Consider the following 22,190-nt stretch of genomic DNA (forward strand, 5'->3'; position numbering starts at 1 on the left):
CATCCTTCTACCAATATATTCACAGTCTCTCCTCTGAACATGTCCAAACCACCTCATTCTGGCCTCTCTGACTTTATCTCCGAAACATCTAACATGAGCTGTCCCTCTGATGTACTCATTCCTGATCCTGTCCATCCTCGTCACTCCCAAAGAGAACCTCAACATCTTAAGCTCTGCTACCTCCAGCTCTGCCTCTTGTCTTTTCTTCAGTGCCACTGTCTCTAAGCTGTACAATATCGCTGGTCTCACCACCGTCTTGAACACCTTTCCTTAATTCTTCTATATTGTTGTGCTATTTCAGCTGTGGTAATTTTGTTTAGGTTTTTATGTATAACTCCTCTTCTGTTAACTTTTGATTTTTATTAATTTAAGTGGTTGGGGGGCAGACACCTTCACTAAGGAGTTTTGGGTGGGTAACTGCTCTGGAAGCCCAGAGAAGCATGTAGGACTGAAATTTTGCCTCCTGGTCTCAACTCTGAGTTGTCATATTTTTGGTCCACTAATAAACTCGGCCAGATTTCTAGATATGAGAGCTGCTCCATCCAAAGTGGGATGAATGCCGTCTCTCCTAATCAGACCAGGTCTTCCCCAGAAAGTCTGCTAATTATCTACCAAGCCCACATCATTTGCTGGAGACCACCTCGACAGCCAGCGGCAGAATGAAGACATGCAGCTAAACATGTCATCACCGGTCAATGTCAGTGACATTGCTAAAAATAGGTCTAACGGGGAAACAGGATGGAACCAAGTCAACACTAATAATCCCATGGCACAAGAAAACTGTTCCCACAACTACAGTACATGTAAGTACAGTAGGTCAAAGTTGAAGCAGTAAGATGGGTCTGTACACTTTGATAGATGTTTACAATGAATATTTTGGGTAATAATTTTACAGTTGTCCTTTGTTTTCTCTTCCATATAAGTTGGACTAACTTGGAGGTTTGTTCCTGACCTGTGTGATTGTCTGACTGCTTGTTTTTCTTGTGCCCGTGCACTACATACATCTGTCATGTCACTTGGTTGTAGCATACCAAAAAAATGCCTCTAAGGTGGATGAAAGTCGAGAGAATTTTGTGTTATAGCTACAATATCACCTGAGCTCTTTTAGTGAGGACAGATGTTTATTTGATCATATTGCACATGACAGACGTTCAAAGCAGAATCCATAATCAAGGTTCATGTATTTATCATTTTACAACACAGGGTTGCACAATGAAATGTAAATTGTAGCCCCTTCATGCTTCACACACAGAACATATATACAAGTATTTAAATTTGAATCGAATAAAATTGACAATATATACAGTTACATATAAACACATCTACACCCAAAAAGTATGTACAGTATGTTCAAGGTAAAGTTCCATGTCACCTTATTTAAGGTGGAGTGCAGAGGATGAGTTGAGTCTCATAGAAGCAGCTCTGTAATCTGGTGTTACGGCAGCAGATACTTGCTGTATTGCTTGCCAGATGGCAGCAGGGTGAACAGGCTGTGGCTGGGGTGGGTATTGTCTTTTAGTATCCTTTGGGCTCTGTGCAAGCACTTCAACTCACCGATATCACTGATGCTCTGTAGATGGGTACCATTGATGATCTGGGTAGTTTTAATCAGCTGCTGCAATGCCCTCCTGTCTTGGACTGTGCACATCCCATGCCAGTTTGTAATGTTTCCAGTCACAATGCTTTCTAATGCTCCTCTGTAAAAAATAACAAGAACTTAAGTTCTTAAGTTTCCTTAACAAATACAGCTATTTCTGAGCTTTCTTTACCAGTGTGGAGATGTGTGATGACCATGACAAGTTTTCTGTGATGCTGATTCCCAGAAACCTAAAACTGTTCACTTACTTAACCTTAGCTCCACTGATGTAGACAGGGGTGTGTGTCTTTGCCTCCTTTTTCATAAAATCAATGATCAGCTCATTGGTTTTGCTGACGTTGAGCAGTAGGTTGTTCTCACCCTGGACCCTTTCCTCACGAAACGAAGTCTCAATGTTGTTTGAAATCCGGCCGATGATGGTGGTGTCATCCGCAAACTTCACAACAGAGTTCTCTCTATGCCGGGGGCTGCAGTCGTGGGTGTACAACGTGAACAAGAGGGGGCTGAGCACACAGCCCCGGGGGCTCCGTTGTTCAGCACTAGAGTGGAGGAGGTGTGACTGCCAATCCGAACTGTCTATGGTCTGTTTGTGAGGAAGTCTAATATCCAGAGTGTAGTACTCAAGCCCAGAGTGCTAAGTTTGCCAATCAGAGTCAAGTGGGTAATTGTGTTGAATGCTGAGTTGAAATCAATAAACAGCATTCTGATGTAGGTGTTGTTATTTTCAAGGTGTTTGAAGACTGAGTGGAAAGGCAGTGGAGATGGTCCTCTGTGGATCTGTTGGCTCTGAATGCAAACTGGTGAGGGTCCAGGCTGGCTGGGATGTTGTCTTTGAAGTGCTGGAGAACCTGTTTCTCAAAGTGCTTCATCAGAATGGGGATGAGTGTGCTACACTCATTACTAAATAATTGCTTTTTAAAAAATACATTATTTAAAAAAAGAATAAATTCAGAACAGGATTAGAACTGAATATTTTAAATATAACTGAATGTTGTTTCTAGAGCAGCAACAGTGTTTAGCCAGGTCTCTGTAAAAATGTGGGCACAACAATCTCTGATTTCCCGTTGCTGGGTTAGCCTGAGGCATATTTCATCCATTTTATCAGATCAGTCGGGAAGAAAAAAAAATCAGGACTCAGCATCTTAGTGTTTTGGAATGTATAAGTTGATCCACTTCTGTAGTTCAGGCCCTCACAAACTGAATGGGGTACATTCCCAAATGTAGTCCCAGCTCCGTCTTGTCTCCCACTCAGTGCAGACAGTACTGCGATATCAGAAGAGGTGGTCAGCACTTGTCCTTTTAGGTCCAGCTATTCTTATTTAAGTCTCATTTCTGAAGCTTAAGGACTCAAGAGAGCAAACTGGGCCCCTGGTCTTGTTCTCTATGAAGGTTGATTGTTGGCAAGGACCTCTAAGTCACGGATAAGGCTGATTCTCCGGTGGTCCTGCCAAACAGCAGTTACAACCCCAGCAGGGACAACCCACCTCCTAACCAGCCTCACCCTCAGCAGGGCCACGCTCCAGCTAATGTGGCTTGGATTGAGCTCTCACATAGTCAGTACTGGACCGAGTTCCACCCTCCTCTCAGTTGTGTGTTTATCAATTCATATTGAAATATCTGATGTTCTAATATAAAGATTTGTACTCCCAACATAATTCCATCACAGAAAAAACACAGTATACCCTTTTTTCTTCTTCTGCATATGTATTAGGCTATTAATATTAAGTATTCAAGATGACTTCCTTCCATCTGAGGCTTGAAGGCAATGGGTTTTTGACAACCCAGGGTTTTGTTTTTGTTTTGTTTTTGTTTTTTTCATAAGTGAGCACATGTTGGCAATTACTTGTTACAGAAGTGCTAAACAAAATATCCACTGTAATCAGCTTCAGCTAAGGGAACTAATTCCTGAGGCTGTTAGCTATTTCACATTTTCAGAAAGGTCTTAATCCCTGAAAAAACTAAATGATCCAGTATTTTATATGTTTGGCTCCAATTGGACCTGTCAAGTTTATGGTATTTTTCTTTCCACTCTGCAAAATTTCCCCTAGAAGTGTCTCAACTGTGCAGCTGCCCAGGAATGCAAAACTGAAAACCTTTAGATATTGGATTAGAACTGGTTAGGTGTTTTGGTGGTGGGGAACAAGAGCACCTTTAATGTGGGCATTTATCAGAAACCTTTTGTGCAGCACATTTAGATTTTTAACAGCATCACTACTGGTTAAGTAAGCAGCTCACTAAGAAGAGCATTAATGCCTGCTAATAACAGCAACAAAGCTACTGTCGGGTCTGGTGTAGTATACGGTGTACTCATCTTTTTGTTATAATCCTGTGGTTTGACTATTTTGTATCTTTCTTCACAGAAGTTACACTTCACTCACTGTATTGTTAAACTAATACTATGGATATCCTTTGTTTATTACTGCTACGGTTAACACCACCTTAATCTCCCTACAAGCCTAGCTTTTTGTAATTAATGCTGATAACATGTATGTGCAACATATACTGAATATGTATTCAGGCATCAAGCTGTGCTTTCATTCAAGCGGGGGCTGCATGGCTCAGGAGGTAGAGTTGTCTAATAATCGGAAGGTTCCTGGTTCAATCTCCGGAGCGTGTCGAAGTGTCCTTGAGCAAGACACTAAACCTTTAACCTGATGAGCGGGTTGGCACCTTGCATGGCAGCCTCTGCCATCAGTGTATGAATGATAGACTAGACTAGAAACGTGCTATATAAATGATTTACAAATACTATTGTTAGAAAGTATAAGTAACCGCTCCACGGGTGAACTTCAAGGATTATTTGACATTGTGTCTGTCTTTGAATGTTCAGGTGCTCATATGGACACTGAAACAGATTTTGCTTGCTGTAATCATTCCCTCTGTTCACACAGGCCATTAAAAGATCCCTTCCTAATGGGCTTCAGCAGTCTGAGTTTATCTTCCAAAGTTATGGTCATTTTAGTATGAAATTTCCTCTTTGCGTTTCCCTAGAGAGTGTTTCCCCGTTGAGCTACAGTGGTAGGATAGTAACCAAAAGAGGGGATTTTGTACTAAAAAGGCTGGAAGATATCCACTTGATTTATCTAACTTGGATGACTGAAGTCTATTAGCTTCAGATCAATTTTTTAATACATTTTTGAATGGAAGGATCTCTTTCATTGTAAGGGCATTAGGAAGGGATATTTTAATGGCCAGTATAAACAGGAGAAATAATTTTTTTCACTGTACATATGGGCACCTGACTATTTTTTTTTTAGACAGATGTGAAAAATTGTGAACCTATCTTGTAGCTTTTCATAATAAGTCGTTGCTAATTTAGCTAGTTAATAGCCTGTCACATCAAAACTCCCTGAGCTCAGAATCTAGACTGAGCTATCCATCTATCCCTTTGATAAACAGTTCTTAGAGAAGTCTGTTACAAAGCTCTATCTGGCTAGAGTTTCGGCTCCCTCACACTGGGACTGTGCTTAAGCTGATTTACCACTTTGCATCACAATAGCAGAAAGGCCCTGCTCTCTTGCTTTGGCAGCTTCACAATCTTTGTTCACTAGCCAATATATGGAAGTTGCCTTGGGTCACTGGACCAGCTTTAATTACATTTGGAGATGAGAGAATGTGCAAACATTTTCTCTTTGGTTTCTGGTAGTAACACCCCCAGCTCTCAAATCAGCATTGATGAAATGCTGACTGACACATGAATGTCAAATAATTACAACCTTGCAGGATGATCATGGCAATACAACTGCACTTTAAACTATAACTTCCATTAACGTTATTAATAATCTTAATAAACTGTAAGAGTGAAAGTTTTACTAAGTTTTGGTCAGTGACCATCTTCAGTGGCGATAATGACAAAATGAATTCCATGAGTTGGCAAAACTGCAAAATTAACCTGCTGCTGTCTGATTTATATACTCTCTGCATGCTGTGTGTACTATTTAGGCTCAGCCAAAGATGGTTTCCTCAACAAAGAAGCACCACTCTGAATCATTTTGATGGTTGAAAAAATTGAGGTCGGTCTGTGTCTTTATGCGATTTAAAAAGAGCAACAAAGCTCTATATTAATTATCTGGTCTTTTAAAATGAAAATAACGTTTTGAAAAGCCCAATGTTATGTCCTCAAATCTTTTCCATCCAACAGTCCAAAACCACTGAATGGGGGCAAACACTTTTTCACACAGGGCCATGTAGGTTTGGATTTTGTTTTCCCTTAATAATAACAACCTTCATTTAAAAACTGCATTTTGTGTTGACTTGTGTTGAATCTGAATAATATTTAAATTTGTTTGATGATCTGAAACATTGAAGTGTGACAAACATGCAAAAAAAATAAGAAATCAGGAAGTGGGCAAACATTTTTGCACACCACTGTACATAGCTGGCAGCTATGAATGCCTTGATGTTGAATGTGAATGGTCAGTTGTAATAGGCAATTTGAGCAAATAGATTTTTTGACTTGACTTGTATTCTTAGATCTGAATTGAGCTTATTGAATTTGAGCAATTTGAATAAAGAAATATGTGTCAGATGGCAGTCCTCTGCAGGACAATGGTGGTCTGAGGCATCAGTTTTTAGGATGAACAGTTGTAGTGTCAGGTCAGTGTCACATAGGGTCAGTGTTTACTGCTTGGTGGATTTCCTGGAAAGCTTCCCTGGCTTCCTCCATCAAATGGTTGGGGCACTTGGTGCTGGTCATATCTATAAGCAAAGTGGCATAGTTATGATGTATGAACCTATGGTACTAACTTCACATGCCAATAAGGGACCTGAGCTGATTTCTGGTTTGTCCCGGACCTCCTGAACCTGGGGCTTGATGAAATGCCTGATGACATAATCAAGGTATTCAGTCTCAGCTTTGGCGAGTGTGCACTTGGCGGGGTAGTGAGATAGTGAGACCTGCTTTGTGGAGACACCCAAAAGACCACTCTGAGATGTCCCAAGTGCTTCTCCCAGGAATTACTGTAAGTCACAACACCATCCACGCAGGCAGAGGCAAAATTTGATAGATCATAGAGTATCTTGTCCATGAGCCTCTGGAAGGTAGCAGGAGCTCCATGTAACCCAAAAGGCATTACTGTGAACTGAAAGAGTCCCCACAAAGTATAAAAGGTGGTCAGCATACAAGACTGCTGCATTAGCGGGACCTGCCAATAGTCGGTGGGTCAATGGTGGTGAGGTACTTGGCCTTGACCGGAATGCGGGGTGTTGGATAGGAGTCAACCTTAGAGACTGCATTCAAATATCTGAAATTAATACAAAATCTAATGGTGCCGTTCTTTTTGGAAACTAGAATAATGGGGTTACACTATGGGATGCCTCAGTGATTACCATGGATAACATCAGATCAATCTTCTGAAACTTCTCCTGCCGTCCCTGCCTGCGGGACTTGTGGGGTTTAGCAGTCCACTCAAAGTTGGTTCTGTCTCGACTGACTGCTTCAGTCCTGGTCAGAGCAACAGGACAGGGATGAACTGGATGAATCAAGTCCAGGACTGGCAGTTCATGGCCTAGCACAACAGGAAATGGTCTGTTATCTGTGACACCAACATTTTACAGGCATGTTTGTCCTTGTACTTTGACATAAACAACAGCAGTTGGATAAGGTTTTTCATCATCGTAGAAAAGGTTTCAGTCGTAGTCATCTGGACACTGTTTTCAGAATCAAGACGTTTCGGCTCCCATCCGGAAGTCATTCTCAATTGTGAAAAAATTGGACGGGAACTGGAAATTTAAGCTAATCTGAGTTACATAAACCCTGCCCTCAGGAGGGAATCTGCCTGAGTATCTGTTAATAGCTAGTTTCACCTGAAACTGACCTAATAGTTTCAAGATGGCCCAGTGGTCAGTAATCAGGCCTATTGTTCTCTGGCTGCATCTACTTCATCACTGTTAAGTGCCTGATTAGCATGTGATAGGCGTGACCAAGGTGATAATACACTCTGATTGACTTTGGGCAGATCAAATCTCAGACCACCATTTCTGTTCAAAGAGGGGTTCTCTTGCACCAGTGCAGTGAGGAAAACTGCAAAGAACGGTACATAGGCGAAACCAAACAGCCACTTCACAAAAGACTTTATCAGCACAGATGACACGCTAACTCAGGATTACAGAGCGCCGTGCATTTGCATTTAAAAGCTACAAACCACACATTTGAAGACAGCGAGGTGAAGATTCTTAGTAGAGAGAAGAGTTGGTTTGAGCGGGCGTCAAGGAAGCCATTTTTGTGAAGAAAGAGAACCCTCTTTGAACAGAAATGGTGGTCTGAGATTTAATCTGCCCAAAGTCTATCAGAGTGTATTATCACCTTTGTCATGCCTATCACATGCTAATCAGGCACTTAACAGTGATGAAGTAGATGCAGCCAGAGAACAATAGGCCTGATTACTGATCACTGGGCCATCTTGAAACTATTAGGTCAGTTTCAGGTGAAACTAGCTATTAACAGATACTCAGGCAGATTCCCTCCTGAGGGCAGGGCTTATGTAACTCAGATTAGCTTAAATTTCCAGTTCCCGTCCAATTTTTCACAATTGAGAATGACTTCGGATGGGAGCCAAAGCGTCTTGATTCTGAAAACAGTGTCCAGATGACTACGACTGAAACCTTTTCTACGATAGAACACTCCTGGACGAATGAGGGACTACACCGTCTTATTTTTCATCATCATTGACACAACATACTGTTGATGCACCAGGGTCTGTGTACTTCCAGTGTCAATGAGTGCCTTAAGATCCAACTGAGATCCCTCAATATTACAACATTAGTCCAACATCGCTCCAGCTTTTGGAAGTAACAACAATAAAGCTGACGCTAGCTGAGCTAGCACTGCAGTATAAAGTTCCACAAAAAGCAACATGAAAAAAGTTACCGGCATTCAAGCTACTACTCGTTATTTTGTTGGCTTCAAATGAGGCTTAACGTTCACACAGTTTCTCTTGACTGTCCCTCAATATTGCAACATTAGTCCAACATTGCCCCGGCCTGTGGGAGTAAGTTACTCCCCTAGCCTGTAACGTTAGCTATTACTTTGTTGGCCAAAACATAGCGTTAGGTGACCAAGATACTCACTCAAAGGTCATCTGCCCTCTCAGCCCTGCTGGTCTTGGTGGTCTTTTCCAGTTTATCTTCGGGATCCTGAAGAAGGTCTCCAGCACACCTCTGTCCTAGAGAGGAGTAAAACTTTCATGCATAGTAACTCAGGCTCTCTCGGGGTTGGTGTCGGTGACAGCATCCAACAAAAACGTTGCAGCAGAATTATTCAGTTTCTGTAATTTGAGCAGTAATTTGAGCAAAGGCACTACCAGTCACAGTCAAGTTCTGGAGTGTCTCCGCCAGCCATATCTTCCTGTATACTCTGGTTTGAATAAATACGGCTGAATATCCGAGTCAGCCAAAACATTGTAAAAATGTATCCTCATCCAGAGTATTCTCCGCATTCATATTTTGGGATGCCATTTTAGCTGTTAGAAATGTAGTTAGTTTGCAATACAAGCAAAGAGAACAAGTAAGTTTTGTTTTTGAGCGGTATCTAGAGCATGCCCCTGGCTACCCAGACCTACACCTATTCCTATTCATCCATAGAGGGAAAGAAGGGCGGAGGGACAGCTGCAATCTACAGAGAGACACTAAAGGACAGGCATGTGGACCTAGAAACATGTCATGCTTTTGAATATAATGCTACTCATAAAGTTCATAAAGTGCGCATGCGCCAGCCTGCATGCTGCCTGTTGCTGTAGCTCCGTCTCGTCGTCTTACTTTTTCCAACTTTTAACTTTACTTTTTTCTTCCAAACTTGAGTAACTTGTGTGTAAGTGTAATTTAAACTACGCTCTTTGCGAAAATGAGGGTACAAAGTGTTTTTGTACTTTTTTTCGCCGTGGAATTTCTTCTTCTGCTACTCGGTCGGGGCACCGCTACAGATCAGCTGTTTGGCCGCATTGTTTACACCAGGGAACAGCTGATCGCGCTGAAGCCGGGCAGCATGGCGCCCAGGACAACTGATGTCCCCACGGAGATCTGGAGGAGAACACACCGAGGATGCAGAGGTGGAACGAAGCGGCGAGGGAAGAGAGAAGGGTGCAGACAAAAGAGACTTAAGAATAAGAGATTTAAGCCATGTCTGCCTTCTCTCGTCATGGGCAACGTGAGATCACTGGCGAATAAAATGGACGAGCTAACGGCGTTAGCCCGGAGTCAGACGGAGTTCCGTGAGTGTAGCTTGATGTGCTTCTCTGAGACATGGCTACACCAGGATATCCTGGACCATAACGTTTTCATCGACGGCTTTCAGACTGTTCGGGCCGACAGGGATCACACCGGGAGCGGTAAGCGGAAAGGCGGTGGGCTTGCTGTTCTAGTTAACAACAGATGGTGTAACCCTGGTCACATTACCATCAAGCAGAGTATCTGTAGCCGGACATTGAACTGTTAGCTGTGGGACTCGGCCATATTATCTGCCACGGAATTTTCACATGCCATTGTTGTGGCTGTTTACATCCCCCTCTGCTAACCCGGCATCGGCGTGCAACGCCATTCACACCGCCATAGCACATCTACAGACTCAACACCCGAGTGCACTCATTTTAATCTCAGGTGACTTCAACCATGTCAGTGTTTCAACAACACTGACTAATTTCACCCAGTATGTGAGCTGTCCTACTAGGGAGGAGAGGACACTGGACCTGCTGTATGCCAACGTTAAGGATGCATACAGCTCTTCTCCCCTCCCCCCTCTGGGTAGGTCAGACCACAACCTGGTTCACCTCAAATCCTGCTATGTGCCTCTAGTTAAAAGGCAGCCTGCGACCACAAGGACAGTGAGGAGATGGTCAGGGGAGGCCTATGAGACACTGCAGGAATGTTTCGAAGTGACAAACTGGGATGCACTCTGTGAGCCTCATGGAGAGGACATTGACGGGCTCACTGAGTGCATCACTGGCTACATTAACTTCTGTGTGGACTGCAATGTCCCAACCAAGACGGTCCATTGTTACCCAAATAACAAACCGTGGGTAACAAAAGACATCAAGGACATTCTAAATGCCAAGAGGAGGGCCTTTACTGATGGTAATAGGGAGGAGGTGAGGGCAATCCAGGCCGACCTGAAGGTGAAAATCAGGGAGGCCAAAGAGAAGTACAGGAGGAAGCTGGAGCGGAAACTCCAGCAGAACAATATGAGGGAGGTCTGGAGCGGCATGAAGACCATCACTGGCTTCAGACCGACTGGCAGCAGAGGAGTTGAAGGCAGCTTGGACAGGGCCAACGAACTGAATCTGTTCTTTAACAGATTCGACACACCGGCTCCTGCTCATCCCCCCTCTAACTCAGCTGCTGTCGGCCCTCAATCTCCTCTCAGTACTCTGCTCCCCCCTCCCCATCAGGCTAACGGCCCTCTCCAGACCGACGACTCCCCCCCTCCCCCACCTGTAACTTCTGCTGTGTGCCTGACTGCTGACCAGGTGAGAGGACAGCTGATGAGGCTCCACTCGAACAAGGCTGCAGGCCCCGATGGCGTTAGCCCCGGGGTGCTAAAAGCCTGTGCCCCCCAGCTTTGTGGAGTCCTTCAACACGTCTTCAACCTGGGCCTGAGTCTTCAAAGGGTCCCCATTCTGTGGAAGACATCTTGCCTCGTTCCTGTGCCGAAGACGCCACGTCCCAGTGGCTCCAAGGACTACAGACCGGTGGCACTGACCTCCCACATAATGAAGACCCTGGAGAGACTAGTGCTGGAACAGCTGCGGCCCATCGTCAGACCCCTCCTGGACCCCCTTCAGTTTGCCTACCAGCCCCGGCTGGGAGTTGAGGACGCCATCATCTACCTGCTTAACCGCATCCACACCCACCTGGACAGGCAAGCACGGTGAGGATCATGTTTTTTGACTTCTCCAGTGCTTTCAACACCATCCGGCCTGCCCTGCTGGGAGAGAAGCTGGCAGCGATGCAGGTGGGCGCCCCCTTGTGTCCTGGATTGTGGACTACCTGACTGGCAGACCACAGCACGTGCGGCTGCAGCACTGTGTGTCAGACAGCGTGGTCAGCAACACTGGGGCCCCTCAGGGGACTGTCCTCTCTCCCTTCCTCTTCACCATCTACACCACGGACTTCAGCCACCACACAGAGTCCTGCCACCTTCAGAAGTTTTCTGATGACTCTGCTGTGGTGGGATGTATCAGCGGTGGTGATGAGACGGAGTACAGGGCTGTGGTGGGTAACTTTGTTTCATGGTGTGAGCAGAACCATCTGCAGCTCAATGCGACAAAGTCAAAGGAGCTGATTGTGGATCTACGGAGGGCCAAGGCACCAGTGACCCCGGTTTCCATCCAGGGGGTCAGTGTGGACATTGTGGAGGACTACAAGTACCTGGGAGTATACTTAGATAACAAACTGGACTGGACCAAGAACACTCAGGCTGTTTACAGGAAGGGCCAGAGCCGCCTCTATTTCCTGAGGAGGCTGAGGTCCTTCAACATCTGCTGGACAATGCTGAAGATGTTCTATGAGTCTGTGGTGGCCAGTGCTATCCTGTATGCTGTTGCATGCTGGGGCAGCAGGTTAAAGGTAGCGGACGCAAACAGACTGAACAAACTGATCCGTAAGGCCAGTAACATTGTGGGGTGGAGCTGGACTCTCTGGCGGTGGTGTCAGAGAGGAGGATGCTGGCCAAACTACACGTCATCTTGGACAGTGTCTCCCACCCGCTCCATGACGTGCTGGCTAAACAAAGGAGCACCTTCAGCGGAAGACTCATCCCACCAAAGAGCACCACAGAGCGCCACAGGAAGTCATTCCTGCCTGTGGCCATCAAACTATTTAACTCCTCCCTCTAAGGATTAGTCTGTTTGACCCTAGGTCACTAAACTGGTCATTGAGCATTACATCTCCGCCATAATTAATAATAATTGTGCAATATTCTGTTTACTCCTCAAGTGCAATATTAGTTTTCCCTTGTTAGTTTTTCTTATTTATTGTTACGGATATACCTCAATTACTCTCGACAGTACATGCACCTCCGCTTTTACTATTATTTATTACATAATTAGTGACATTGTATTTATACTGTACTTCACCATCTACCAGTAAACCCACTTGGTACTCGACACTTAGTTTATCTTATACTTATACCAACATGTTACTTAATTTATTTATTTCTGACCTGTTTATAGTGTATAATATCGTTTTCTCCTGTGTGCACTGACGTAAAGGCGAGCTACTGTAACAAAGAGTTTCCCTACGGGGATCAATAAAGTATTTCTGATTCTGATTCTGATTCTACTCTTTTAATTTCTCAGCCTTGTTTCCTTGCAGTGAGATCTCCTAAATTATCTGTTCTCTCTTTTTTTTTAAAATGGAATTCTCAGACCTGTGGTGCCTGTGTGTGGCTTAGTGGTAGAGCGTGTTGTCCACCAATTGGAAGGTCAGCGGTTCAATCCCAGCTTCCAATTCAGCAAGACACTGAACCCCAAACTGCTTGTGTGAGTGTGAATGATTAGTTTCTTTCAACTGATGAGCAGTGTGTGAATGTGATATGTAGTTAAAGCGCTTTAATTGGTCAGAATGACTAGAAAGGTGGACTTAAATTGTATCTTCTCTTCTTCTACAGTCCACTGTAGTAGTGATTGGTGTAGGGAATTACAATGGTTAAAGGGGCACCAAATTGTGTAGGTGCAATTAATTAATTATGGCTATTGGAATTATCCAAGATGACAATAAAAAGTTCCTGGGGGCACCACTCTTAAAGAAGAGAAAAATGATAGCAAATTAATTGAATTTAGTCTCATAAAATATACTAAACTATTAATTTGGAACTGATTAATAATAAAATTAAAAACTATAACCAAATTTACCATTAATAGCTAGTATTTTGAAGGATTTGGAGTTCAACAAAGAAGAGGTTGGCAGAATTCACGCTTGTGCAACATTAAAGAAACCAGAACCAAGAATGTATTAAGAATATAATAAAAGCAATACAAACAATATGAAATCTAACTAAAGTCAGTGTGTGTGTGTGTGTGTGTGTGTGTGTGTGTGTGTGTGTGTGTGAGAAATACAAAATGAATGACTGGATTCAAAATGGGAGCTAAGGCCGCATGGCGTTGGACAAAGGGAAACTACAAAACAGTATAGCTGACGAAGTGATGGACTCATGTCCAAGATGGCATCTGAGACCATGTGTGTGTGTAGCTATGTTTAAGGCCAAATTTGAGGTACGTGTGCGATCTGTTTAGGATAATGATGCTGGAAAAGAGGATAATTAGCTGCATGCAAAAACTCTGTCTGTGTGGAGCATAAGGTTAACTGACATCAACTTAGCATGTGGCTACCAGATAACCTATGTTGGGAATTACAGTGGTTAAAGGGGCACCAACTTGTGTAGGTGCAATCAATTAATTATGGTTAACAGAATCAAAGATAATCATAAATAATAACTTTAATAAATAAAGTCCTCGGGGGCACCACTCTTCTTGATACCCACTTAGTTGATTGTGTCTCATAAAATGCCCTAAACTATCAATTTGGAACTCTCATTGATAAAGAAATTAATAACTATTGCCAAATTTTCCATTAATAGCTAGTAGGTTGAAGGATTTGGAGTTCAACAAGGTTGGCAAATTATTCACTCTTGTGCAACATTAGAGAAACCAACATAATAATACACAAGCATTTATTAACAGATAATAGAAGCAAAAACACAAAAGTCTAACTCTAAATACACTAAACGACAGAACAAAAGGTTGTGTGTGTGTGGGTGGGTGATCCAAGATGGCAGTTTGGATCCAATTTGGTGGCTATTGCAGAGGCTGCATGTCGTCAGACAAAGAAAGTTAATTCAAAATGGTGGCAAGGTGTACGTGTGAACTGTGTAGGATAAACTGCGCCAGGTTAAAAGAGAGTTAGTATGCTAAGACTGTGTGAAGCATAACATTAATTAACGTCAACTTAAAATGCGGCTACCAAATCCTAACAAGGGGAAGCACATCACAACAATAAAAGTCAGAGAAAATAAATCAATACATGTTCATTTACAAAAGTAATACAGTCCTGTGCTTAGCCGTGTACTCTGCTATGCTGTTATACCCAGTTATATGTTTGGTGGTTACGTTACCAGTCCGTAATGGATGTTTAGCCAGGCAGGGAAGAATGTAGGTTCCGATTGAAGATAGTCCTTGCTGTACAGTCCGTTTTTGCAGATGGAGGACCTGGTTTCTCTGCCTGTTGTTCTCCTCAAAGTCAGTTTTTAAGGTTAGCTGGCAGACTGTGTGTGGCAGCTGTTGGGCTAACTATTGTTGCAGGAATCTCACACAGGCCCTCGTGTCGCTGCTGTATGAAAGAGCGTTCAGTTGTGCTATGTGTCTCCTCCGGGCAGATCACACGGAGAGGGAGACAACAGCAGTGGTCTGCTGCTTTAGAAGAATACCTAGAGAAGAGAGCGGAGGAAAGAGAGGGATCAGTGCCTGCTGAGCCTTTATTGACCTTGTGACATCACGGGTCACAGGTCTGACTGACCAGTGCTAGCTGGAATGCTGAGTTCAATGGCCCTCAAGATTGTGGAATGCTGAGTTCAATGGCTCTCCTTTGTTTACACTACAAAAAAGCATGCAGTCTCATAATAAAGTCCCACAAATGAATGAATTCAATGGTGTAGTCCCCGTGGTTCCAAGATGAAAACACTACACAATAAACCTCAATGAAAAACATATCAGTACATGTACACTGACAAAGGTTAAACAGTCCTGTGCAGTTGTGTGTGCAGTGTTTCGATTGGGCAGATGGAGGAACTGGTCACTCTGTCTGTTCTCGTCAGAGTTAGCCACTTGGCACTAAGCTACTTTGTTGCTCTTATTGCTTGTTAAAGTTAGCTGGCAGACTTTGGGTTGTAGCCTCTCACGCTAACTAAACTTACAGAAATCTTACACAGGCCCTCGCGTCTGCTGCAGACAGAGAGAGAGTTCGGTTCTGCTGTGTGTTTGCTGGTCAGCATGCCACACAGAAAGGGAGACAGCTGCAGCTTTCCGCTGCAGTGAAGAGAATTCCAGGAGAAAGAGCGAGTACAATGGGCTTTTGCCTTTTGTCTGTCTGCTTGTCCGTCTGCTTGTCTCTTCTCTCAGAGGGTTGAGAGGAGGAGGGGGGTCAGCAGACACACACTGCGCACTCTGAGGGCTGTTGGATTCTGCCTTTTATTTACATTTTCTCTTATTACCAGCCATGATAAATTCATTGTTGTGTAGATGCATATTCACATTTCCTGTTTCATTAGCTATTCAGCACATCATAATAGGCGAATATGTAACATCCAGTAACCTTAGGCATGTTCAATTGATTAATATTAAGGCTAAGACAACAAGAGATCAGTTGAAAATATTTATCCCCATTAGTATCCCAAATTATCACACCTACTGTCCCAAATTATTATGGATGTCCTGAAAGAATGGTTTTGTTAATACAGAAAATGGTGATCCATACTTTGTATGACATCATATTCATTTCTTTACATAAAGAAGGTTCTGTTTCTCTTTGTGGCATCAGCATGACAACATCAAGTTCCACAGTCTTATATTGTTACTTAATGTAACACATTGATTAATACATTTGATCCTGCATGGCAAAGTAATTTTCTTTATTCCTTTAGTCTTAACGTTTGACAAGTCCTGACTTTCACTTAATGAAAACCAGAGATCATGAGATGTTCCTCAAAGAGGGTGGTGTCAGGTTGTGACAGGGAGAGTTAGTTGTAATTTATTGCGGGTTTGATCATGGTTTGATCATGGTACACTACAATAGTAATTACAATAAGGGCAACAGTAAGAGTAGGGCTAAAGCAGTAACTAAAGGTGTAATAAACAATATCACTTTAACTAGGTGTCCCTGTAAGGTACTTTGAAGTAGGTTTTACCATTTCTGTGTTCATAATTCTTGTCTCCCATCAGGCTGACTCTGCACTTACCAAAGGACGTGGGTTTAATAGCAGTAGCTGCGCGACAAAGCCAGGGCAAAGGTCAGTGTTCCAGCGCACTATAAACCTGCATACACATTCTCAGATGTTATTTACATACCAAAGTTTCAGTTGCATTCATTTTTGTTTGTATTCATCTTTGTCAGTAGTATGTCATAGCTGTTTGGTACCACTTAGTGTCCCCTTGTATGTTTCTTGTGTTTGCTGCTGCTGCAGGTCGGGGCAGGAATGCCTGGCTCAGCCCTCTGGGTTGTGCCATGTTCACTCTGAGGGTCCAGGTTGAGCTGAACTCCAGGCTCGGACAGAGGATTCCCTTTCTGCAGCATCTGGCTGCTCTGGCGGTGGTGGAGGCTGTTCGCACACTTCCTGGATACCAGGTATCAACCTACACATTTCCCTGTACCTGCTTCCTCAACACTAAAATATTATCAGACTGTTTCAGCCTACACATCTTCTTCTGTGATTTGGCCCATATACAGTACATCTAAATATACCCTAAACATTAAAATAGTAGTATATTAAGGGTCAGTGCATTGGGTATGAAATGAAAATTTGTTATGTTAATGATGTTTGAACATATTTCAACCTTCATCAGGACATAGACCTGAGGGTGAAGTGGCCCAATGACATCTACTACAGTAACCTAATGAAGCTTGGGGGAGTACTGGTGACTTCCACTCTAATAGGATCAACCTTTCATCTGCTCATAGGTAACAACCTACCCTTTATCACAGCTAATGAGACTGGAGGCTTTAACTGACAGTTCTGTTTTTCACTCATATGTCGACATGAACCCTTCCTTCACATTATTGGACTAATACCCCACTGCTGGGCTCATTACGGTCTTAGCTTATGATTTTCAAACTGGAAGAACATGGTGGCTGCAAATGGCAATTGTCCTGCTGCCCTGTTCAGAAATTGGGGAGATTTTGGAAAAGGTGAGAAGAATCTATGCACAAGGTCTGTCATGAGGTGGGACTGAAAGGTCCAAAGCTAGTCATCTATGATTAGATTTTCTTTGCGATCAAGGAAAATGTGTCAGTCACCCATTAATACCGCCATCAATATGTGCATGAATGGGTGAATAAGCGGCATATTTAAGGATGTGATAGACCACACCTACATGCACCAATCAATATGAAACTTCAGATTTTGGTTGTCTGTGCATCAAAATTCTGCCAGCTGTGTTTAGAGATAAATGTTTTTGGCATTTGTTGCACGAGGGGCTCAAAATGCTTTGGCACACCTATTTCCAAACAATGAATGAACGTATCTACCAAGATTTATGATGATTCGACAAATGGTCAATGAGTCAATGAGCCAATTTCCTGCTAAGCCTCGCCCTTTGCAAAGTTTTTTGATTGCTGTTTTTGGACCGGTCTTGTGCAATTATAATGCATCGGTGTATCTTATTTCCACAAGGCTTGTATACCAAATTTGGTGTAGATACAGTCTAAATCAAAAAAGTAGATGTCATATTACTGTTGTTCAGATAATGCAAATTAGCAACAATTTCATCATTTTATGGTAAGATACTTCTTTGTAGAGCAAGTTGAGTTGGATATCTATTTCAAATTTCAAGTCAATCAGACTCACAGTATGGGTGTGCCGGCCTTTCACATTTTTCGCTTTTGGCTGTTAATTAAAGCACCACCATGTGGCCGATTGGGGTCATATGTCTTGTGAAGCATTTCAATACAATTTTATTTTATTTATATAGCGCCTATTCATAACAGAAGTTATCTCATTTCACTTTTCATATAGAGCAGGTCTAGACCGTACTCTATAATATTATTTACAGAGACCCAAAAATTCCCACCGTGAACAAGCACTTGGCAACAGAGGCAACCTTGAATGGAAACTATAAGCTCTAGGTGGGCGGCCATCTGCCTTGACCGTTTGGGTTGAGAGAGAGAAGTGGAGAGGGAAAAGAGAGAGAGAGAGCAGGAGGAAAGAAAACATACAGTAGCACTATGCAAATTCCACAGATATTTAAAAGAATGGTAAAAGTAATGGTAGTGGTAATAATATTAATAAAAATAATAATAGGAATAATTGATAGGAATAATAATGAGACTAATAATAATATTTATAATATATATATATTTATATATTTATATAATATTTATAATAATAATAATATAACTTCTGTTATGAATTGGTGCTATATAAATAAAATTAAATTGAATTGAATTGAAGTCTCCCGGCAGTATATGCCTATCGCAGCATAACTAAGGGATGGTTCAGGACTCACCCAAGCCAGCCCTATCTATAAGCTTTATCAAAGAGTCTTAAGCTTACTCTTAAATGTGGAGATGGTGTCTGCCTCCCGAACCCAAACTGTGATCTGATTCCATAGGAGAGGAGCTTGATAACTGAAGGCTCTGGCTCCCATTCTACTTTTGCAGACACTAGGAACCACAAATAACCCTGCATTCTGAAAGCGCAGTGTTCTAGTGGGGTAATAGGGGTATTATGAGCTCTTTAAGATATGACGGAGCCTGACCACTAAGAGCTTTGTAAGTGAGGAGAATATTTAAGATTTTAAATACTATTCTGGATTTTACAGGGAGCCAGTGCAGAGAAGTTAATATTGGAGAAATATATTTCCTAGTTCATGTCAGTACACATGCCGCAGCATTCTGGATCAACTGGAGAATCTTAAGGGACTTATTCGCACAACATTTCCAGTTATGGGGAAAGTTTCATGTCTCTAGCTTGTTCCAACTCACAGTAAATTGAGCAACAGCCCAAGACAACAAATCATAATAAACCAGCAGGTTTGAACCCTTCTAAACCAGGCCAAACTCAATAGGGTTCTACCCCTTTGGGGTTTGAACACTAAACATCTTTTTAGTAAGATTTAGTTAGATGATTTTCTTCATCTTGTGGTGCAGGGCAACAACAAGGCAAAATATTTCATCAATGCCAACTGCATGTATGAAATTATGAATGTCCAGAAAAACACTTTACATACGGCATGTTAGCAAATATGAATTATTGAGTCCCAAATTAACGTCTTGTCACTCCATCCTTGTGTTCTGTCTGACATAATAAAACAGGCAACAGACACAGATTTGTTAGAAATGTTCTTTCATGTTTTCATGCAGTAGTTTTTCCAAGAAATTGACCAGCAGTTAGACCATCTTCAGGCGCATTTAACCTTAAATCACTCGTCACACCTTAATTACACACAGGTGAGCTCTGTTCATAATTTGCAACTTGTAGAAACACATGGCTTTATTATGATGATTTCGGTGTGCCATAGTAAAGGGGGTGAATACTCATGCAATGCGATTTAGTGTGCTGTCACCTTACACCTACTATAATAACGGGTGGGACAAATAATTATTCACCAGTAGTAATAATACAGTCTTTTGCAATACGTTATCCAACAGGCAACAGCGAAATACAGGCTCTCGTTTGCAAATTACATCATAATATTTCTTGAACATGATGTGCCCTACAGGCTGTGGGTTCAATGTGACAAACAGCAACCCAACAGTGTGCATCAATGACTTGATCCAGCAGTACAACATACAGCATAACTGCAGCCTGCAGCCACTCAGCTGTGCCCAACTCATCGCTCGGACTGTCAGCTGCCTGGAGTCCCTCATCAGCAGTTTCCAACAAGAAGGCCCAGATGCCATCCTGCCCACCTACTACAAGAGATGGCTTCACAGGTGAGCACTGCAGACATCCCCACTGGGCTTTGGACGCTTTACTTTTCATTTAGAATGAGAGTCAGAAACTTGATTCAGCTGGTACATGCATAAAAGGAATTTGTTTTGGTGGAGCTGTCAATACTAGGGATGCACCGATCGAACCGTTTCTCTACAATGCATGTATTTCCTTTTAATGTATGCATTTATTCATAATTAAATTATACATATGAACATATGTTAAAAGGACAATTATTTAACTCTTTGTCTTTAATAACTGAGTGAATTGGTTTTCATTGTGACATTAATTTTCTATGCCACATTAAAATCAAATCACAACGCACAAAATAAAGTGAAAAAGTGGATTGCATTTCAGTGTTGTCCAGCAGAGGGCAGCATTGATTGATTGGTTTTCATGAGGAGGTGTAAGGGAGGTTTTTCTTTTTTGAGATGGAGATGTATCGTCCATGCCAAAATAATAAACAATCAACTATCCAATCATAGCTTGGATGCAGAACCATGGGTGGAGCTTATCTACACTGACACGGGATGATGGCACCACACGGGATGATGGCAGCCATGCCTTTCATATTAAAACAGCTTCCTGTGGGCTTGCTGGCTGGAAGGACGTTACTCTTGTCTGTACACTTAGTTAGGGGTCCAACCACCAATGCGTTTTGGTTTATAATTCGCAAACTACACATTGTATTTTCAAATACTTTATATATCGGTGTGTTGAGCTGCATCACCTGGTATAGGCAACGGCCATGTCAATTTCGCTCAAGTTTTTCGATTCAGAGATTTGAAAAGGTGTCGGTGGAAGATTCTGTGGACCCACTTTAGCAATTATTATTGTTTCTATTTTTTATGTTGCACTTTATTTGCCCGCTACAGCACTGATCTTTGTGTCATTTTTGGAAATACAGTATATCTTACCAAAAGTTTCTTAAACTCACACCAAATCGGGTACACCAACCCTTGATGTGATCCAAATATACCATGACAAGTATGGTGCAAATCCAACCATAGGTGGACACGTTTTTTGTATTTTGGTGCAAATCCATCAATCTGTGGCGCTGCCATGAATCAATATTTAATACATTTTAGTAATAATTATATAATTTGTATAAATGACAACAAATGTCATGTGCTCATGCAATATATCTTCCAGTATTGTCATACAAATTCTGGTGGAAATCTGATGATGTTTAATATATTTTAGGATTTCATTTTGAATGAAGAAATTATGTTGCTGTGGTCTCATGATGGTATCACGCACGCCCCACTTCTAGAGGGCAGCATGTGTCCATTCCAAAACACCAGAAGTGTTTCTGTCTTTGAAAAGTTAAGTTTGTTGTTTTCTTGAGGGTTTTTGACACCTCTCTATGTATTTCTGTTTCCCTGTTGACCCCCGCTGTTGGTTTGTTTTTATTTCTACCTGAATGGAGATCACCATTGTCACAGACATGCAGTCAAGTGGATTAGAAAACTGACAGCCAGTCAGAAGGACATAAATTCCCTTCCTGGGCAAAGTGTACTTTGTTGGTGAAACTGTTAAAATATTTTACCCGAAATTGTTCTAATATTAGATGACTCACATAGGCTAATTAGTAGATAATAATATGACATTTCATCACAAAGAAGATCCTCCCCTTCTTTCTCTTCCTTTTGCTCAATTGAGCCCATTAATGTTGCAGGTCTATAGTCCAGTGGTTAATGAGTTTCCCTACCAGCTGGAGGACATGGGTTCACATCCTAAGCTGTGCAAGGTGCACTGTTCAGATAGGTAATCTATATTTTATACACAAGTTAGAAAGTGAGGCCAAGAGTAAACCTGTGAATATTAAATAGATGTTCTAATATCAGATGACTCGTTAAGACTAATCAGTGGATAATAGTGTGACATTTTATTACAAACTGTTAAATACATGTGTATTTACACTGGAAACTTTGCCAGTTAATCGTAGAAAAGGTTTTAGTC

General features: G+C 42.2%; 1 protein-coding gene across 5 annotated transcripts in view; it reads left to right on the forward strand.

Annotated features, from left to right (window-relative positions):
* The window catches only part of hlcs (holocarboxylase synthetase (biotin-(proprionyl-CoA-carboxylase (ATP-hydrolysing)) ligase)), a 73,262-nt gene that overhangs the window by 40,148 nt on the left and 10,924 nt on the right, over positions 1–22,190 (forward strand). For all 5 annotated transcript variants that reach the window (XM_044222430.1, XM_044222428.1, XM_044222429.1 and 2 more), the window contains 4 exons: positions 16,522–16,589; positions 16,764–16,924; positions 17,143–17,257; positions 20,017–20,230. In XM_044222430.1, coding sequence (XP_044078365.1) covers positions 16,522–16,589; positions 16,764–16,924; positions 17,143–17,257; positions 20,017–20,230 — 558 coding nt within the window. The remainder of the gene's footprint in view (positions 1–16,521; positions 16,590–16,763; positions 16,925–17,142; positions 17,258–20,016; positions 20,231–22,190) is intronic.

The sequence above is a fragment of the Siniperca chuatsi genome, linkage group LG14 (assembly GCF_020085105.1).
Source record: "Siniperca chuatsi isolate FFG_IHB_CAS linkage group LG14, ASM2008510v1, whole genome shotgun sequence".
NCBI classification, from domain to species: domain Eukaryota; kingdom Metazoa; phylum Chordata; class Actinopteri; order Centrarchiformes; family Sinipercidae; genus Siniperca; species Siniperca chuatsi.